This window comes from Marmota marmota, unplaced genomic scaffold (genome assembly GCF_001458135.2).
Source record: "Marmota marmota marmota unplaced genomic scaffold, marMar, whole genome shotgun sequence".
NCBI classification, from domain to species: Eukaryota; Metazoa; Chordata; class Mammalia; order Rodentia; family Sciuridae; genus Marmota; species Marmota marmota.
Genome location: NW_026000108.1, coordinates 34,961,162 through 34,982,519, shown reverse-complemented (window position 1 = coordinate 34,982,519; position 21,358 = coordinate 34,961,162). Strand labels below are relative to the sequence as shown.

The window sequence follows — 21,358 nt, the reverse complement described above, 5'->3', positions numbered from 1 at the left end:
AGGTTTAATGCATGTGCACAATAAACTTGTGGACCCACTACACAGTATGAAAGAAGGAAATTGAAGGAGATTGAAGCAAAATTCTGCTTGAAAGAAAACTTTTTTATTAGATGAATTATCAGCTATGCAATATGATAAAATTGGAAATTTTGAAGATTGTAATTTTTAAAATCTAATGTTATACATTCCATATTTAAAATGCCTCTTTTACACTAGGATTTAGGAAATGTAGTCTTTTAAAATTGGTTGGCTATTTTATTATACAGTACAGTAGCTACATAGCCACCTATAAAACAGCATAGAAATGAAATATCTGCCTGTTTAATTTTAGAATGATTAAGTTTTTAAAAAAAGATTCTGAACATCAGGTACCATTTGGGACATGATTAGTGAAATGGATTTTTATTTAATTACAAGAAGACACTCCAAGTCTTTCATCAACAACTGTCATGGAAAACCTTTACTTTGGGAATGCTCTTTTTCTGTGCATTACACACATGCTTTTCTGCATGTGGTTGCCTTAGTCATTTTCCTGCGGTAGCGCCTGTGGACATTAATAAAAGTCCTGCTATATATTGGTGGCAAAGAACACTTGAAGAGATGACAGTGCCTAAATGTTTAGTTTACAACCTTTTGGAAAGTGGTTAAATGCATGCTTTTGCTTACCTTCTTATACAGCACTTTTTTTTACAGATATGCTTATTTTTATTTAATGACTTGGGTTCATGCCCTTAATAATAGTATCTTGAAAATTATGAGCTTTATACCTAGGTACACACTTAAGGAAATTCTTTTGAAGAATATTTTCTGATTATTGTTAAACTTCACAAATGATTAGCTTTATTCCTTATTAAAAATGTCTAAAATTATAATGTGAAATATATATAAAAGGAATTGCTGTAAACTATTTTAGAGTGACATAACTTTGCATAAGTGCAAATTAAATATATTTTCTATTTTTACTTCAAATAAAACTTATAATAAATAATTTATCTAAATTTTATTTCCAGAAGTGAAATAAATACTTGCATTTGGGAGATTCCAGCAACTAACAGTATCTGTGAGCCTACATTTCCTTTTGGTTTGTTACCATCATACAATTACAGATAGACAATACCTTTACCTGTAGTTTCTCAGTATTCCATTGGAAGTTAAAGACAAAACGCTCCCTTGTCCTGTTGATGTTTCACATTTTATAAGCCCATGTTATAGAAGCCTTATTTATGTCTGCTTGTCTCTGCGATTGAAATGTACTTACACTCCTTAAAATATTTAGCAAATAAACTAAAAATGAAATAAAAATAAAACTGTTAGTGTAAAATAATGCTGCCTTATTTTAATTATAGATCATGTTTTTAATAGCTTTATATATATTTAACTATCCAGTAAATCAGTAGTGTCTTATACTAATAGTTCTAATAGTTACTTTGAACTACCCTAACTACTTTAGGTCATATGATGCCATAATGAAAAGGCCAACATTGTCTGTTTTTGTGTACCATTCACAGGTATTTCTGTGCTTTAAAGGTCTAAAAGAATTATTTTTTCATTACAGCCACAGTTAGGAGGCTAATTTAGGTATGTGTCCTCTAACTGTTCAGCAAATTGCTCTCTGGCCACAGTAATTCCCTAACTCAGAAGGTGTGATTCTCTTAAGTAAAGAATTTAAAGCCTTTTGAATACATTTCACAAGAAAAAGTTAAGTAGTCTTTGAAGAAACCATTGTCTGAATCCCAGCTATGTCAAAAACTGACTGTGAGCAATAAGTGTCAACTTCTTCCTCTCCTTTACAAACTGAATAAAAGAGAACTCAATACAGTGGCTGACACACAACGAACTTAATAAGTGGTGCCATTTTAATACTCATTGTAGAAATCTTACTTATGTTAGGTCACTTTCCAAATTTTTTTTGAAGAGTGACTGACTACAGAATAAAATTTGACCATATAAAACAAGCACAAATATTAAATGGTAGATACATAGTGCATATTATGTGCCAGGTGCAACTTGTGACTCCTTTGCAACAATGAAAGAATAGAACATTTTGTTCTGAAACCATATTAATTGTTTCTTCATTTCATATATTCTGCCATTTTAATTTAAGTCCCACTATCTTAATTTATAATTATCTCATAATGTAACAATATAAAATTCATCATTGATTGTCTTAATCTGAAAAGACATTTTCCTCATTCAAGTAGAAGACAAAAACCAATGGCTAAATCATTTGCTATGATACATTCTGCATGCTGTCAGTGATAATTAATGAATGAATGTGGAACTAAAGAGCTTTGAATTAATATAGCTGTTTATTGGCTCTGTGATCTCAGGTATGAAAATTAAATAATTGTTAAGCTGTAATTCATAACAGCTGCTAATACCAAACACTTATCATACTGCATGAATGAATTCTGAATGTCAGAAATAAGAGACTGCCTCTGCTTTAATTTTAATTTAGATGTACATTATGACATGTTGGTTTGTAATGAGATGGTTTATAAACTGTATGAACATCAAAAGATAAAGCAGATGCCAAGACATTGTTATTTGACTTTACTTTGTTTAATAAGTGATTCATATGTAGTAATTCATATCAGATAAACTGATCCATCTAATGTTTTGACACTTAAGGTGGATTTTGGAAATTCTTTCACTTAAGCTACATGGAATATTAAATATGGGACCTTGCAGTGAGAGAGAAAAACATGCATGAAAACATAACAGTTAAAATTCACTATGCTTTACTACATTGTGCACTCTTCTGAGTATTTAAAATATATTATCTCATTTAACCTGTACAGCCTGTGGAGGTATGCTCCACTATGACCTCACCTTTACTAAATGACCTGACCTTTACTATGACCTAACTTTTACTAAACAAACTTGAAAACCCTGAAACTAATAAGGAAACTTATTTATTTTCATTTTATTGTTGTAAGTTACTATAAAGAAAAAAATACACAGGTTTTAATTTGTTGAAGTTCTTTACACAGTTTATAATTTACTGAAGTTCCTTATGTTTTCCATGAGTTATTTATTAGTTTGTGTTTTTAGAACTTTTATAAAAGCATCTTTAGGAACCTCAATGTTGCCAATTTTCCTCATCCGTTTTTTTCCTTCTGCTTGTCTCTTCAAAAGTTTCATCTTTCGGGTAATATCACCACCATACTGAAAAATATTTTGAAAAATTGTAAGTCCAAAAAACTTCACAAAATAATAATCCTATAGTTACACAGAGATCACAATAGAATCATAACATTCATGAAATTACTGTCCATGAGGTAGACATACGCAAAGTTACCTCTCTAATCTTGCTGGCAGACACTCATTAAACTATCTTTTCAAACAATGATAAAGAGTTATCAGTCTCATTACCAATTCAACTCAAGGCTTGTAATTTTAAATGATATATAGTCCAATATAGAAAGTCTTACTCACATAGACAAAAATGTGCCAAAAACTATACTGAGCATTTAGAAAGAATCATTTAGTTCTCATAATAATTGAGTTAATAACTGAGATACAGAAAACTTTGGCAAAACAAGAGAGGTGGATCTCAATTCTCAATCTTACCACTGTAAAAGCCGTGGTCTTCAGAATCTTTCATCATATATTAGACCATAAAAATGTTATCAAATGTACCCTTAGTGTGTGTGTGTGTGTGTGTGTATACATATATATGGAAAGTCTTACGAATAAGATGAAAAAAATGTTTATGAATGTAATCAAACTAATTACTATGATCAATCTAAAATTTACCTCTTTAAAAAGGAAACCTGAAGATTAAAATAAAGGACATTTATAAAAACCAACATGAAAACCATTATATTTTTACCCCTTTTGACTTAAAACCCACAAAATAGAAATACTACAAAATAGAATATACACTAGATACGTACACATTTTGCCAAAACATTTTTCCTATAGGGTTTCACACTGTAAAAGAGGAAATTATGTTTAAGTACACATTTCCACTATACTTTTAAAAAGTACTTTTAAACAATTTCTCCTTAATAAAATATTTTAATGATAATGCTATTACGTATATAAAACTACTGTAAGCAAATAAATAGTAGCTCAAGTGTCTTGTATTTTCATACAGTTTAGCATAAAACAGCAAATAAATTCAACATGATTATCAACCAGTATTTTATTAAGAAAAAAAGGCCAAGCTGTGGTAGTTAGGCTTGATTACTCAAACTTCATCCTAATGTGACCTTAATGTAAGAGTTATATTATTTATGGCTCAACCTAGTAATACTGCTACTACTTAAAACAAAGTGGATTATTATTAGTATTGAATGTGGGTGGAATAGTTAGGAAGATAAACTAGGAAGACATTACAAGATTTAGGCTTTTATGCTGGGGTTGTGGCTCAGTGGTACAGAGCTTTTATAAAACCTATCCTAATTTGAATATATCTATATCATAGATTAATAATCTATTACTGTAGTGTGTGAGAAATTTCCAGGTCACTCTAATTTTTAAAAATAGTCTTCCTGAAAAGAATTTTTTTATTTAGTTTTCATATAGTATCAGAATACCCACAATGATTGAAAAAAGGTATTAAAATCTCTATATAACTATGAAAAAAACCCCCAAAACTCCCTTTTACAGATATTCATTAAGATACAGACCTCTATTTTTCAAGAATAAAAAAAAAAAACTGATTATGCAAATTACTACAGATCACATTAAACATTCAAATATTTAGGATAGGTAAATAATTACATATTTTTCTGTTTCAGAGACAAAGCATACACTGTTGGCAAAACCATATGTGTTGGCAGAACCTTAACACAATCATTGAATGATCATTTACTATTTTCCTGATGTTCTGTGGTTATCAACTATATTCTGCCTAGTCTGTTTTCATGAAACAAAAATAACTGAAGCAAAACAGTTTTACAAAATGAAATTCATTCCAAGAATAGACATAAAATTTATCTCAAATCTATATAAAGATGTTGGCTTTGGTTAAGCTAGAATTAAATAGCAATTTACAACTTTTCGTAACTACAGAGGTATTTCTGATTCCCCAGAAGTAATTAGGATCATTAAAAAAAGGAAGTGTACTCTAAGACTTCCTGCAGTTAGGAATATTTCCTATCAGCTGATTCAGTTCTGACTTATTACTATCTTGTGGAAAAGACCAGTTTGCTACAGAAATGAAGGCATTTCTCATCTATTATAACCCACATATGAGGTTCCTAACCTACAGTCCAAAGCCTAATATGATATTCACATTCCTTTCTGATTTAGAACCTCCCTACTTCTGGGGAAGTGGTATTACATGCTTCAGGTAAAAGATACTTATTTTATCTTTTAGTTTCAGTTTTCTATTACTTATAAACTACCTGAATTGGTTGAGTCTATCTAGATAAAACCTTAAGGAAATTCCTCTCCAAGGAAATACAATATAGTCATTCAATGGAAATAAATGGAAATTTTTTCAAACTCATATCCGTAAAAAACATTCCTGATAGAGTTATGTAAGTAATTCAAAGAAAAAGTCACCACTTAAACCACTGGAACTGAGTCAGCTATCATACTGTTTCTACAAGTAGGAATAAAACTTAGGCCAATAGTAAGTTAAAATTTCCAATATTCTTCAGTTTTCTAGGTATATCAATTCTAAAACCAGCCTGGAAACAGAAATGAATTTCAACTCACGTTTCTCTTGCAACAATTTTACTTCCAATAGCAGCTTGAATTGCTATCTCAAACAACTGCCTGGGAAGAGTATCCTTTAGACGTTCACATATGGTTTTGCCAACAGTGTGTGCTTTGTCTCTGAAACAGAAAAATAACTATTTACATATCCTAAATAAGAATGTTTAATGTATCTATAGGCATTTGTATAATTAATTTAACAGTGATTTTTTTTTAGAGGAGGTTCAAGTGGAACTTATTTATCATAAACATCTCTCTCTGAATCATGAATAACTTTTTAAATAAAATTAATGTTAGAAAATTTAGAAACACATTAGAAAATAAAAAAACATCCTTGATGCCCCTTCTCTCTTCCACAGAAAACCAGTTAACATTTTTAAGATATATCCTTTTGATATTTATTGTAGTTAGATCATAGTGTACATTTTACCTTCCTCATTTTCTGTCACTAAATACTAATTTACAATATAATTTAATGAGTTGAAATATGGTTATGGGTTTGCCATAATTTAACCAGTGTGCCAGTTCATAATTTCATTATTATAATTTTATGAATGCTAAAACCTTTTTGTTTTCTTAAAACCACCATTATAAAGTTTAAAAAACATTTACTTTCACATGGTAAAGGCTTTCTTTCCATGACACTATTTTATTGGCTATAATTCTATACTGCCTTTATATTTTTAGTAATCTGGAAAGAAGTATGAGAAACAATAGAGGGATATAACCAGTAGACTGAAAACTATTTTAATTATCATTAAAAATTTTTTAAATGTAGCTGTTGGAATAAAAATGAGTGATTAATAACTAAAGAAAAATGCATCAAAAGTGATTATTTTCACATTTCATGATTAGTTTCTACTCAACTTACTTGTGTACGATAGTTACTAGCTCCTCTACAATATTTCCATTCAGTAGAATATCCATTTTTACAAGTTCTGCAGTCTGATAGCCTGCATCTTCATAATCAAAGCTAACAAGAAAAAAAAGTCCAAATGACATATATCCCAGGAGATTAATTTTTCTTATTTCTTTCATTACTCACTCCCCTATAACAAAATCTAGCTTGCCATCAAAATATTACAAATATTACATATACAGTGAGTTTAAATGTCCATAATAAGGAATAAACTTTATGAAATAAGGGATGAAAAACAACAGGTGTATGTCCAGAAGGTGAAGGAAAAGAAAATGGTTAAACTAGATTAGAACAATAGATCACAAAAGACAAGTCATTTCCTCCCCAATGTTCCCAGCAGCTGGTGGGCTCTGTTCAGTACCATATATTAATGGGTCATTCTCAAGATATATTAGTTGAGTTTCTGTTTAGTTTTCTATTACCAATGACAATCCTGTTTAAATAAGTGCTGTTGCATTGACAAACAGCCATTAGTACATGAAACTTTTGGATTTCCTATATGATTACAGGAAACACATCTGGAACTCCAAAAAGATACTGTGCTTGGGATTGAAGTTTGAGAGAAAATAGCTGTTTGGTTTGGCATTACATCCTCATTATGACCATGCTGTAGTAGATTTTTGACACTCAACATTTTTCCTGATCTCAATCCATGGGAGGTTGATGGCTTTATAGAACGCTACGAACTATAAAGAATTTCTGTTAAGTGTGGAAATGACATTCATCTTGAACATGAGAATCACCTTAATGTTATAAGTTTGAGTATTTTAGTTTTATGTAGCTCAGAATTTGAAATGTATTTTAAGTTTCTAAGCTAAAAGATTTTTTAATACAGAAAGTATTACCCAAAGGCAAACTACAGTTGATAGACTTTTGTTTAAAATGTTTAAAAACAAATATACCTACTAATAATCCTTTTAACTGTAGTAATTTTTGAACCTGCCACTTTAATTCATTTTATTTTAGATTTTATTACCACTTACATGCTCAAAGTCTTGTCTAAAAGACATACAAGAAAAATAAAATGGATGACAAATCAGAAAAACTAAGTTGTCTATATAATCAAACATAAGACTTCTTTAGTAAAAAGAGTTACTCTATATGCTGACCCTCTTCACCTGAAAAAAATAAGTTAAATTTCCAGGTTATTACAGAAGTTGAAACACTGGAATTTTTCTTTCAGTGTTAATTTTAATATTCATGTCTTGTGTGTTTTTTATAGATCTGAATGTTTATTTTCCCACTCTGTTTCTCTATTGTGTTTCATATTTCCTTTAAATTCTACTATACACTACCCTGTAATGTAAGACCTTAAGGATACTGACATAATACAGACTTAATTGCCCCAACAAAAAAAGAATGCCAGAATACTAGATATCCAGTTCCTTATTTATTGTTTAATATTAACTTTCAACTCTTACTTTGTCTGGGCTGTGTTCCTATACATACAGTTTTTTATGATGTAAAACATTTATTCTTAGGAAAACCAAGTTATTTATTCATAAACACAGGTGAACCCCTAGCATTTTAAATAGAATGAATATGTACTTCTGTTTTTCATGTGTAAATAGATGTGCCTGGGACCACAGAACATACAAATACATTTCAAAAGTATAGCTGAAGTCACAGTAGCTTTTTAACATGTACAATTCTTTAAAAAGACAGAAGGAATATAATTCTTTTCATAAAGAAGGTGCTAAGTTGTTTTTTTTTCTATTAAAAGTAGAGTTACAATTTGATCAAAAGAATTTTTTTGTCATAAGCAAATTATAAGTATTCTCTAACACCACCTCAGTGTCAGAACTACAAGATTCCAAGCCTTTCCAACCTTAGACTTCTATTTTCAACTATATTTGAGCATTGAAATTACTAAGTGGGTGGCATATTCTTGTCAGTATTTCAAAAAGTTAACAAACATTTGAGATTGCCATATATTTTTTACCTAGCATATCCAGAAGACAGGGATTTCAAGGAGTCATAAAAATCTACCACAATTTCATTCAAAGGGAAAAGATACTTAAGCATAACTCTACTTTGATCAATAAACATCATATTTTGCTGAACTGCTCTTCGAGCCTAAAAAAAAAAAAAGAAAAAAATGTATTTAAGTAAAACCTAGACAAATACTGGTCTTAAACTGGTGCATACAGATATCAACTACCAAGTTACAAATCCTAATAATAAAGAATGGAAAAAATGAAGAAATAATTCTCTAATGGCCTAGTAAAAATTTAGAAGCATTATTTTTTAATACAAGAACTTTTTTGTATTTCAATTACATTATGCTTGCTAGCAAAGCTTTTAATCCTTTGTGTTTATCTAACAGTTTTTTTAAATTACACATTTTTATTACACTGAGCAATAAATCACATGTAACTACAAAAGGCAAAGTCCTAATTTCTTTTCTTTTCTTTTTTTTTTTTTACAAATTGGGTCCAGAGAAATTAAGCAACAGATCGTAATTACAATGTAGTTTGTAGTACAGAAATAAAATTCAGGTCTTCTAGTCACCATTTGACACACTTTACACTATGTGTCAATATTCCAAATACTTTGTGTCAATATTCCAAATATGTAGATTTGATGAATTTCATTATACCCCATTTGTGGAGTAGGTATTATTACAATAAAAAAGGCAAGAATTATAAAGCAAAATGGGGAATACTTCTAATCTAGGGTCCCTGAAGTTTTATAATTATCTTTCAAATGATATTCAAATCCTCTTTCAAATGATATTGAAGTCCTTAAAGGGCTAAAAGGAATCATACTTTTAGCCAGTTCAGAATGCATATTAAATTTATTTCCTTTGGGCTAAAAATATCAATAAGTTACCAGATGATCAAAAACACTGATTGTTTTTCTTACTTGAAAATAGAATTTAAAAGCATATGCATCTTTATACTTGTATAGATACAGACAGAGCTATATATATGAAAATCTCATTAAACTCAATTTTCTCAACAGAAATAAATCTTTCAAAGCCTAGATTGGGAACTACTGTTTCAGAGGATTAAATTCTACTTTTGTGTTAAATAGTTTTTCATTTCTACCTGACAAAGCATCATTATTTTTCCAGTGTATTCATCTGGTGTGATAATGGTACCCAAAACAATTGGCTCCAAATATTCTGTTACTTTTGGCTTATCAGGGAATTGTGCAGGGTTGATGATTGTGATTTCTTTTTGTCTGTATTCCTAAAATTTAGAAAAATCAACAAGAAAAAATACTAATGTAATAATTACCACATTTCTTTTAAAAGCAAACCTTTTACCTTATAGCATACTCTAGAATTTATTTTATTAAACTTTTTGCCACTAATAAGAACATATAAGAATTCCTAAAGCTTAGAATATTATCTTAACATGCTTTTTCTTTAACTAATATCCACAATATATGAAAGCACCATATACTATAAGACAGCCACATCAATGTTTATAGTAGCTCAATTCACAACAGGCAAGCTATGAACTAACCTAGGTGCCCTTCAACAGATGAATGGGTAAAGAAAATGTAGTATATATACACAATGCAGTATTACCCAGCCATGAAGAAGAATGAAATTATGGCATTGGCTGGTAAATGGATGGAACCAGAGTATATCATGCTAAATTAAATAAGTCAGACCCAAAAAGTCAAAGGTTGAATGTTTTTGCTGATATGAGGAAGCTAGTCCAAAATAAGGTGGTTAAAAGGAGTTAGGGGGAAAAAGGAAGAAAGTGGGAGAATTCTATCAAAATAGAAGAAAGATCAGTAGACTAGATGAAGGGGATTGAGTGGGAGGGAGGGACAACAAAATGAGAGAAGTACAGTGGAATGAATCTGACCCAACTTTCATATGTCCATATATAAATATAAGCACAGTGAATTCTCACTATCAAGTACATCCACAAGACATAACTAAAAAAAGAAAACAAAAAACACTGTGTGTAAATATCAGAAAGATCAGTAAAGGGAAGGGAACAATGGGAGGGTGGAGGGGAAGAAAAGGGGAAATGGGGAAATACTGGAGGAATTAGGCTGAATTACATTTCATGCTTTAATTGTGTCAAAACGAATCCTAATGTTATATATAACTAAAGAGAATTAAGAAGAACAAAATTCAAAACCCCTTCAGTAATAATCATTTAACATTACTAGTAAACAATTGTTAATAAATATTTCAATTATTGACTTACTACACTTTACATTTCATGGGCTATTAAAAAGTATATGTGTCAATTTGACCCTTTTAAGGTATTAGTTTACTAAGTTAATTTTGTTGGAAAATATAGATTCCAAAGTTAATGGTTACTTAAAATTAATAAATTGCTGTTTGGATGGAAAATAACATTGTCTCCATCATTAACTTGAAATTTAAAGTTTCCATGCCCACAAGAATGAATGCTTTACTTTTTAATAAAATAAATTACGTATGACCAAAATTATATTTTTCATCTTTGTCCTATATTTAGAACAGTATTTTCATTATTTATTCTAATTTTTACTATCAGTAATAGACTAGCTTTGATAATATAGAGGTCAAATTAAGAAAAAAATGCATAAATTATTACACTAATCAATCAATAGTTTATTAATAGCTACTCAGCTACTTCTTACTAAGAATTTCCTCTTACATTCTTCATACACAATTTAGTTTTCCCTTTTATGCCGATGTGAAACAATATGAAACATTATAGTACCTTTATTAATTTTGCTGATGAAAGAACAGCTTTATATGGAACAGTAGGTGTTGTCAAAATAACAGCAGCATTATATTCTTGCTCTAGTCGTTGGTTGAAAACTTCCATATGCAAAAGTCCAAGAAATCCCAACCTTGAGGACAAAAAAGCCATACTTTAAATTGTTTATATCCTGGGGGCTCTATTAGCTTTGATGAACATGTTACTTCAGGGGAGAAGTGGACCAAGAGTCATTCAAACAACTCACATCATAATTAAATGCTAATATAATTTATTAAATAAGATTCAAATCCTCCATTGCAAATCTAAAATTATCATAAAACTTATTCATAAAACATGAATCCACAGTGTAAAATAGGCTGACATAAGGTTTAACTTTACTATATTAATATAAACTTATCTTTAGAAATATTTCAAGAGCAATACACCATCTAAACTACGCTTTCCTTTCAAAAATGCAACTCTACTACATGAATGAATCTTACCTCCAGCCAGCACCCAGAGCAAGGCTGCTATCCCGATGCACTGTCACACTGGAGTCATTTAAAGTCAATTTTTCTATAGCACTCTTCAAGTTATTATATTCAGATTGGTCTACTGGGTACATTCCTGGTGACACAAGAAGTTTTAATTATCACAAGATAAGCTGCCTATAAACCAAACAATATGTGGTATTCTCCAGTCCAAAAGTAACCAATTAGCTTTTACATTACTTTAGTGTATTCTATTGACTAAAATACTGGTTTACTCAAATTTTATCAATATTAAGTTAAACTGGTTGCAAAATTCATTAGCTTTAAGGAATACAAAAATGGATTCACATTCCAGTGTTTTTATGCTTTTACAGAAGTATGAGGGAAGAAAAACAAGAAGGAACCATGGAAATTTAGGCCTACAGGAAAAAAAAATTGAACATTTACTATATAGTTACATCTCTATTACTAGAGAAGAAATAAGAGTGGAAATGAAAACTACATAGAACTTTTAATTCTATATGGTCCATTCTCTATTAAATCCAAAGACAATTTTTTTTTTTTTTTAGGAATTTACTAACAAATACTATGGGAGTGTACTGATTCATCAAATTCTCTTTTGTCTCACAACTATGAATACCACACCTTGCAAGTTGCCAATATCCAAATGGCTGGCTGCTTAAATGTGGGGATAACCGAAGTTCGTAATTCCCAATGAGATAGTCTATAGGGAGAAAACCAATTGGTACTCTGTGTAGAATAACTTGATGATCTTTGATCTGGTCTTTTCTAAAATATCTTAATACCACATAATAGTAAACGGTTCTGAAGTTATATTCTTAAAGTCACACTGTATTCTGTGTCACGTTTACACTGGTACAACATTAAAGAAAACCCAGTTAAGTAAGAGGAGAATATTCAGTAAATATACTGATAATCAGAAACAAAAACATCCTAATTAGAAAAACATTTCAGATATAAAAATGAACTCCCTAGAGAAATGAAAATAATATCCTATAAACCAGCTTTTTGCATATGCATTTATTTTCTTAAGGAGTCCTAAATGAACTCCCAGAAAAACTTCATCTCATATATGAAATTACCAACTTATGTGTCAATAGCATGCACACATAAAAAATGAAACGACAAGAATATCCTGACATTAACAGTCATTTAGAATAACCAGAATCTGTCTTTATCCTCTGTGATTTTTCTTTCACTAAAGGGTCAGACTTTTAGTTGAAAAATTTTTGGCCCTTGACCTTTGAATTTGTGAGCTCCTCACCTGCAAATACCATTGGTTTCGCTGATTTAAACCCAGGCAAGGGCTCCACTGGATGATTATGTAAATACAATGTATCTCCTATTTGCGCTTCAGTGACATCTTTCATCCCAGCAATCAGATAGCCCACCTGTCCTGCATATCTAAATAAAATTATTATATGCAAATATACGGCTTTAACATCTCAATTGCATACTACAGTTGTACAGCTTTCCCAAGAAACTATCACATACTTTCCAAACAAAACTTGATCAAACCACAAATAAGTGCTACATATCAATTTTAAACCTCTGGGGCTTATCCGCAAAAGACCAAAAAACCAAAAACACCATGTCTCAGCCATTACCACAAAAACCCCTGCAGAAGCCTAAAACTTCTTCATAAGTCTGCACAACTTTTACAAATTAAACAACAGCTTCTAAATTATAAACACAGTATAACTGGTTTCACTGTACACAAGCATGATATACTAATCATCTATTTTATTAATAAAAATGTTACAAATGTTCTTTAATAAACAAAAAAGTAAATTTTAAGCAGAAAAATGTGAGCTTTCAACAAATCTGACAACTATCTGATATTTGTGTTGTAGGAAAAGAGCACATTCTAAGATGTCAGAGTTTTACCTTAGTTTAGAAAAGAAATCCCTATGTAAACTAATTTATATGTAGAATGAAGTATGAGAACCTTAAGTGAAGATGCAATAATATTCATATTTGGCACAATAGAAGCTGATTTTAGAATTATTTAAGTAAAATTAAAATACACAGAATTTCTGACTCAAGGTAATTAGTAATGTACTGCTTTTCTAAGCATACAATATTGAACCTTCAAATGTGGTCTATGCAAACATCTGGCACAATACCCTAACTTTTTACAGATGAAGAAACAGTACCCAAGAAACCTCAAACTATGTACATAAAGTCATGTCCCATATCTAACACAGAGCAGGCACTCTAGTTGTAACTCAGGTCTGTTTTTCTAAAGCACACTACCTTTCTAATCCCACTCCCCAAGGATTTTAGTTAATCAAGGTTTTATTGTGAATTTCACACTAAAGAAAAGAATGCAAAGTTCTATACTATCTTTATATTAGAAAATCTAGTTGTAATGAACTTAAATGTCCAAAAAAATTTTCTCAACATGGATATGGGTGGGAAAAACTAACTCTTTAATTATTCCACTGAACATATCAATATAGGACCCAATCTACTATATCATTAAATCAGTTGTGACTAGTCAAGAATAAACATATATTGATTATATTTTATATCCATAAATGTTCCTACCATTCTTCATACATGAGACCCTTCTGCAGCATTCACTGTATAGTTGCATTAAATAATCAGGTACTTTTTTAAGATACAAAGTGGAGATCATTGTAAGCTCACCAAGGTGAGAAAGGGGCAGAAATATAAATATATACAAACATTTTAGCTACTATTACAGATTACTTACAATTTATGAGTTGACTTCTCATTAGGATTCAAAACTCCAACTTCATTAACTTCATATGTCTTTTGATTATGTGCAGACACAATTTTATCTCCTTTGGAAACCACACCATCAAATAATGCTACATTGGCTATCACACCCCTATACTGGTCGAAGGTGGAGTCAAATACCAAAGCTCGCAGGGGATTTTTGCGATGCACTTTAGGGCTATTAAATACAAGTAAAAATATATATGCCAAATTAAAATCTTAATAAAAACACCTATTTTCAACTTGGGTATTATGTTTAATGTACTCTTGTTCTTGAGAAAGGGTTGATACCTAACAGCCAAAATAAAAGAATCTTTCTGTAAAATATGTATGTCAGATTGAATTCAACTTTGAATAAATTGCAATATTTATTTGTTAATATATTTGTTCATTATAAAGCAAAAAAGAATTGTCAATGAAATTATTTCATGGTTGTTAAGAAGAGATCCCTACCACCCCTGTTCTCTTCCTTTTACTCTACTGTATATGCTTAAGTATATTACTAAAAACAAAGGTTTATTCTCATTCGCTACAAGTGTATTTGCACATCCACGATTTAAAAAAAAAATCAAACTGATGGTCTTTGAACTATTACATATTAAGTGAACAGTATAAAAACAGCAAAAAATACTTACGGGGGTATTCTTTCAATAACTGCTTGAAGAACACTTTCAACATTTGTTCCAAGTTTAGCAGAAATCTAAAAATATACAGGAAAAAAAGAAAAAGCATTTAAAATTAAGGATATATTTTTCTATTCTGATGACTTAAGCTTTATATTCAGAAGAAATTCTAATAATTATCAATTAGTTTCAATATAGCAAAAGGAAAATCACATTTGTATGCTGACAAATACCTTTTTTCATTACAGTTAGGAGGTTCCATGGTTCCAAGATTGAATTATAAGAGCATTTTTAGCATGCTGTTGAGAAAGTAATGGACTAAGAATTGAAAAAGTCCAAGAGTAACAATCATGACAGGCACGGTAGCTCACGTCTTATAATCCCAGTAGCTAGGAAGGCTGAGGCAGAAGGATCATGAGTCCAAAGCCAACCTCAGCAAAAGGAAGGAACTTAACAACTTAGTCAGACCCTGTCTCTAAATTAAATACAAAATTGCACAGGGGATGTGGCTCAGTAGTGGATTGCTCCTGAATTTAATCCCCAATACTCAAGAAAAACAGAGTAACAATCATGTGTCTGCATGGAATGTAGGACTTTCACTAATACCTATTTTCTTGAAATTCAGCTTTCATATCTGAAATATGAAATGATTATTCATATTCAGCCTAAATCTCAAGAATGATCAATATATGTGGATGGCATGCAACTATAAAGCCCATTACTCTTTTATTGTTCTCACACTGAAAAAACAATGTAAGACTTAAACACTATGAGTGCTTTGTCATCATCAGTGTAAGAACTTTCTCTGAAATATTGATTTCCAAACCCATTTCCTGAACACTACCTCTTCCCCTTCAAACTCATTCTACTGACATTTCATTGCAGTTATTAGTGAAATGCATTGCATTATGACTTTTTGTATGCCATTTTACCCCTTTGGAAATACTGTCTTTGCAGAGAAGTTAGCACTACTGATATTTTGGGCAAGAAATTCTTTATTTTGGAGGCTATCCTATGCATTTAGGATACATGCCAGTTGTACCCCACCCCCAAAATAAATGATATAAGTAAAATGTTGCTACTTTATTCCGTTGTATGCATTTGTCTATTGTGTATAGGATAAAAATAATATCACTAGAAATTTGCTCTTTCAAAAACCAAGTAAGAGGAAAATATTATATTGCTGCAATGACATACTTTTCTACCATGCAGCATAGCTATGGTTGTGGCTACTTAATAAGCAAACTATCCTTTGAAAGGTAAGTAAAAATTCAAAAATATGAAATTAGTTGGAACCTGGTCTGCAAAGACAGTATTTCCAAAGAGGTAAAATGGCATACAAGAAGTCATACTGGAATGCGTTTCAAAAGGCCTGTTTTTGTCCTGATACACTGGCTAACTACAACCTATGATCTAAGGAACATGATAAAAATCTTTGAGCCTTGGTTCCTTTAAACACAGAAATGAGTCTGTGTGTCCTAATAATATAAAATGGGTTCCTTGTGAGAATCAAATGAAATAACAAAGACATTGTACAATGTCAGATGCTCAAATACCATAAAATTCACTTAAGCCATTTACCTGAGATTTTTAAAAGTAAAATCCATCTTCAAAAAATGATATTTTACCTTAATACATTCATCACTTGGAATATCAAATACTTTTTCAATTTGTTTTTCAACCATATCAGGATCAGCATTCTTCAGATCTATCTTAAAAATAAAATCCACCACATTAGCATAATAAAAACAAAATATATATTAACAGTACTTGGAGATAGCTAAAGGCTTACTGCTATAACCTAACTAATCTCTCTGTTTTTATTTCAAAAAATTTAAATAATTTACATGTAGATAATATAATTTTAACAAGTATGACTACAAAATATACAAGTCAGGCAGCACAACATGCAAAGAAATAGTTCAGTGCAGAAGAGTTCAGTAATCAAATCAATTAGCACCATGTGAATGGATTTTCAAAGTTAAATATAAAGTGTGATAAAAAGCTGTCTTATCTATAGGCAGACTTACTTCTATTAAACTCTAATATCAAGGAATATAATGCAATGAAATATGAAACTGTGATTTATATAGAGAGCTCAGTTTATCACTGAACTGTTTCATGGGCTATACTGTTATAATCATAAGCCTCTTTGCTTTTCCTATGTGCAGTCTGTATATTTTTGTCTGCTTGCATACCATTTCTACAGAAATGGCCTTCTCACACTACATGCAATTTAGAGAAACTCCATTCTCAGCTTTGTGCAAAGGCCTAGGAGTTTGACTTGTAATTCTATCCCATGCAACTCAAAGAGGTCAATCCCACCAATACATGGAATAAGTGGCTAGATAGCCCTCATATAAAATCCTGCACCTGACATTTAAACAGTAAATAAACTTTTCAAAAGTAAAATAATAAATAGCTTTGTTGTCTTATTATAATTACCTTGTTTATAACTGGAATTACTGTTAACTGTGCTTCAAAGGCAAGAAAGAAATTTGCTACAGTTTGGGCTTGAATACCCTGGAAATATAAAGACATGAGAGTCTGAGATGACGATTCTACCATCACAAAATTTATATTCAAAACCATATGGTATTCAAACCATCATCCTCATCAAAACAGATTTTCCATCACCCAAATAATAAACAAAATGCCAAATATCTGCCTGCTATAGTTTGGGCCCTGAATTCCCCAAAAGCCCATGTATTAAAGGTATTATCTCTAGGGTTGCATTATTAGGAGGTGGGGCCTACAGGAGACCCTTAGGTCATTGGCACATGCCCTTTAAGATAACTGTAGGATAGTAACCCCTTCCTCCTCTTTTTGCTTCCAGGCTGACAAGGTGGGTAGTTTTGCTTTGCAACATACCATTACCATGATATGCTGCACTGTCAGTGGCTCAAAGTAATGGGTCAATCAGTGACGGACGGGAGACTCCAAAACAGCCAAAATAAACCTCTATATAAGCTAATTATCTCAGGCATTTCAATATAATGACAAGTAGCTGACCAATACTGCCCTTCCTACTTTGCTCTCTAGCTTATGTGTTTGGGGTTAAAATAAAGATCACTCATGGTAAGGGAATAGTTTAAACAAAATAGACATTCTACAAAGATTAACACAGGGAGCCTCAAGCAGAGATTTTTACACAGCAAATTTGATAACCCACACTTCCATACACCTGGCTCATTCCCTGTGATAATTTCTTTCAGTTCAAGAAACATTAATTGGAGGTCCTTCATGTGCCAAGAATTGTGCCAGGTATTAGAGACACAAAGATGAAAAATGGATCCTCAAGGACTTCAAAACCTACTACAGAATACAATCATGTGATGCAGTTTATAAAGCCTAGTACTATGTAAGTAAGGTGGAGATTTACTGTTCTTGGCAGAATCAAGACACACAATACAACAACAATAAAACCTGAATTTTTAATTCTGACTTTGTGAAAAACTGAGATACATGAAAGGCTTAAACTTTAGTATATTTCTTATACAGGTATTTCACGAATTTTATACCACAAAAAAAAAAAAAAAAAAATTGGCAACATTCTAAACTATTGCCTTAACCCTAAGACATTCTAACACTTTCTAAATTATTGCCTTAAAAATCACCTAAAAACTAAAGATTTTTAAACTCTACTAAAAACTGACATGGACTGCTAAAGTTGGTGGAGGAGGTTTTCATAGGATGCACTGATAATAGGACAACCTTCATGCTGCAACAAAAAATACAATCTTCTGAATACTTCAATCAGCTTTAAAAACTTAACAAATTATTCAATCCCACAGAATGCCTTCCTTAATGTAATAAAACTTCAAGTTAACAGCATCAAAGCATATGATTTTGAAAAACACAATATTTCTTTATTCAAACAGAAAAATTCTGTTTCCATAATACATTTTAAGGAAAACATCTTGAAACAACCAAATAGACATATCATTATATAAAATGAAAAATCCTACCTCATTTGCATCAACGACCAGTAAAACACCCTGGCAAGCAGAAAGTGACCTGGATACTTCATAACTAAAATCAACATGGCCCTAAAAAACAAAAATATTCATACCTTTAAATGTTAGCTACAGTTATTCCAGGAAGGGGCATTATGGCAAATCTACTGACACTGATAAAAAGTTGTTAAACACAGGTTTACTTTTTTTTCTTTATTTAATTGTACTTTTGAAAGAGGTTACACTAAAACAAAAACATTGAGGAAAAAAAGATATTTAAAATTCAGTTCAAAAAAATTAAAACAATGTTTGTGTTATTAATAAAAGGTTTTTCATAATACATGCAAAGTTATTAATATACTTACTGGTGTATCAATGAGATTTAAAAGGTACTGCTTTCCTTGAAAACTGTAAAAGAGAGATGCTGTCTGTGCTTTAACAGTGATTCCTCTTTCTCGTTCCACTTGCAATTTATCAAGAACTTGCTTATTATTCTTTGTTTTATCAATTGTTCCTACAAACAGAAACATTTAATTGGTATTTCTCTGGACTTTAAAAAAGAAAATACTACACACAAAATTAAAAATAAAATTTAACATGGTAAAAGTGGATTCCCAATAACTCACTGCAGTCGATTAAGCATATGATATAAAATGAAAATACCTGTTAGTTCTAGAAGCCTGTCAGCTAGTGTACTTTTGCCATGATCCACATGTGCAATGATACTAAAATTTCTAATATCTTCAACAAGAAATTTAGACATGTCAGGCTTTTCCTAGAATGGGGAAAGAAATCACATGTAGGAGTATGAAATTTTCCTTATATGAAACAAATATACTAATTCAAAACATTTTCTTGCTCTTCAATTTTATTTCTAGTATTTATAGTGTTTACATATAATTATTCTGACTACAGATATTGACTGAGCTCATAACACAACATATCACAAGAAGACTCATCAAACACAACATTTTCATAGTCAAAGACGATCAATCAGGTAAATAAAAATCCCTTAATGCTTCCACCACTTCTGGGGCCAATGAGGAACTGAATTTATTTCCATGATTGCAGAATACAAGACATCTGGAACTTCTCAACAGTCTTGAGTATGCAGATTATCTAGTAGAAGTTCTTAAGGCAAAGGAGCTCAGAAAAGCTGAAAGAAAGAATTCTCTGCTCCTAGCACACATGAAATCATAAATCAGGTTTATTTAAAAATCTGTGTTCCTAATAAAGCCTGCAACATTTTAATTTAGATATTTTGTTACTTTGAAAATTTCCTGAAGAAATTTTTTTTTTTAATTGCGAGAACAAAAACCAGGGCTTATCATTACATTTTTAAATGTTTAAAAATTAAACTCCTGCTTTCTAATACACACATTTTGAACGTTTTACTTCAGCACATCAGAAACTGCTAAAAACTGGCATTCAAGTAAAATATTCATTTTGTGCACTCTATTTTTCCAGTCAATATTTCATAATCAATAAACAGCACGAAATTATAAAATTCACCTTAATGTTTTTGTATTTATAACTGCCGCAATCCAAAGGAGACAAAAGTACAATTATACTTAATTGTGTAAAAATATAAAACTAAATCTGATATTTCCACAGATGTTTCCCTCATTTGAGTCAAAGGTACTGCACTATTTTTAAGAACTTTTAATTGTAATACACACACACACACACACACACACACACCCCACAGGGATTTTAGAATAGGCCAAAGTTGACTAATCACACAGACCTTACTTTCTACTAACTCATAACTTGCATTCAATCTTTCACTTTTCTGCCTAATCTTTTCACAGCTATCATATAGTGCAGTTACTACAGTTACTGAAATCCCACGTTCTCCAACCACAATAGTCAAAACTGCAGGTTGTTTGGCTGAAATAAAATGGAATAATAAAAGGAAGCTAAGACATAGCCAATACTTCTCTTCGTCTTGCATTTCAGCTCTTTGTACTGCATCACACAACCCCCGCAAATAGCCACTGGACCTTTAATTGGTATTATCACTGAACAAATGAAGAAGCAGAGCCAAATGTCTCAAATGCAAAAAAAAAAAATTAGCAGGTTCCTTGGGAGGATTTTAGAATTAAACTGAGAAAGTTAAATGACTGGCTCAAGGTCACACTGGCAGCAGTGGAAAGGCGTGCAGCCTGCAGGCGCTCCACGCTCTCCGCCTCCCTTGCAGGAATGGGAATATGGGCTCACAGCCAGTTCCAGGAATCCCAGTACGTTTCCAAGATCACATGTGGGGGCT

The 21,358-nt window shown here is 31.2% G+C and overlaps 2 protein-coding genes across 8 annotated transcripts in view; one reads left to right on the top strand and one right to left on the bottom strand.

Moving 5' to 3' along the window:
- Positions 1–18,622, top strand: part of Gnpda2 (glucosamine-6-phosphate deaminase 2) — a 41,630-nt gene extending 23,008 nt beyond the window's left edge. Inside the window, exon 7 of one of the 3 annotated variants that reach the window (XM_048784420.1) lies at positions 18,349–18,622. In XM_048784420.1, coding sequence (XP_048640377.1) covers positions 18,349–18,404 — 56 coding nt within the window. In that variant the 3' untranslated portion in view covers positions 18,405–18,622. Of the gene's footprint in view, positions 1–2; positions 1,325–12,313; positions 14,489–18,348 lie in introns of those variants that run through there. The other 2 variants (XM_048784422.1, XM_015482078.2) reach the window with 2 other exon arrangements.
- The window catches only part of Guf1 (GTP binding elongation factor GUF1), a 35,349-nt gene continuing 14,338 nt past the window's right edge, over positions 348–21,358 (bottom strand). The window contains exons 1-17 of one of the 5 annotated variants that reach the window (XM_015482076.2): positions 21,027–21,046; positions 19,753–19,864; positions 19,455–19,603; positions 19,102–19,182; positions 17,579–17,656; positions 16,762–16,845; positions 15,146–15,210; positions 14,485–14,688; positions 13,030–13,169; positions 11,757–11,880; positions 11,272–11,404; positions 9,643–9,786; positions 8,535–8,668; positions 6,545–6,646; positions 5,674–5,793; positions 3,900–3,936; positions 348–3,168 (exon numbers count right to left, since the gene is read on the bottom strand). In XM_015482076.2, the coding sequence (XP_015337562.1) occupies positions 3,031–3,168; positions 3,900–3,936; positions 5,674–5,793; positions 6,545–6,646; positions 8,535–8,668; positions 9,643–9,786; positions 11,272–11,404; positions 11,757–11,880; positions 13,030–13,169; positions 14,485–14,688; positions 15,146–15,210; positions 16,762–16,845; positions 17,579–17,656; positions 19,102–19,182; positions 19,455–19,603; positions 19,753–19,852 (1,833 nt within the window). In that variant the 5' untranslated portion in view covers positions 19,853–19,864; positions 21,027–21,046 and the 3' untranslated portion in view covers positions 348–3,030. Of the gene's footprint in view, positions 3,169–3,899; positions 3,937–5,673; positions 5,794–6,544; positions 6,647–8,534; positions 8,669–9,642; positions 9,787–11,271; positions 11,405–11,756; positions 11,881–13,029; positions 13,170–14,484; positions 14,689–15,145; positions 15,211–16,761; positions 16,846–17,578; positions 17,657–19,101; positions 19,183–19,454; positions 19,604–19,752; positions 19,865–21,026; positions 21,047–21,358 lie in introns of those variants that run through there. The other 4 variants (XM_048784416.1, XM_048784417.1, XM_048784419.1 and 1 more) reach the window with 4 other exon arrangements.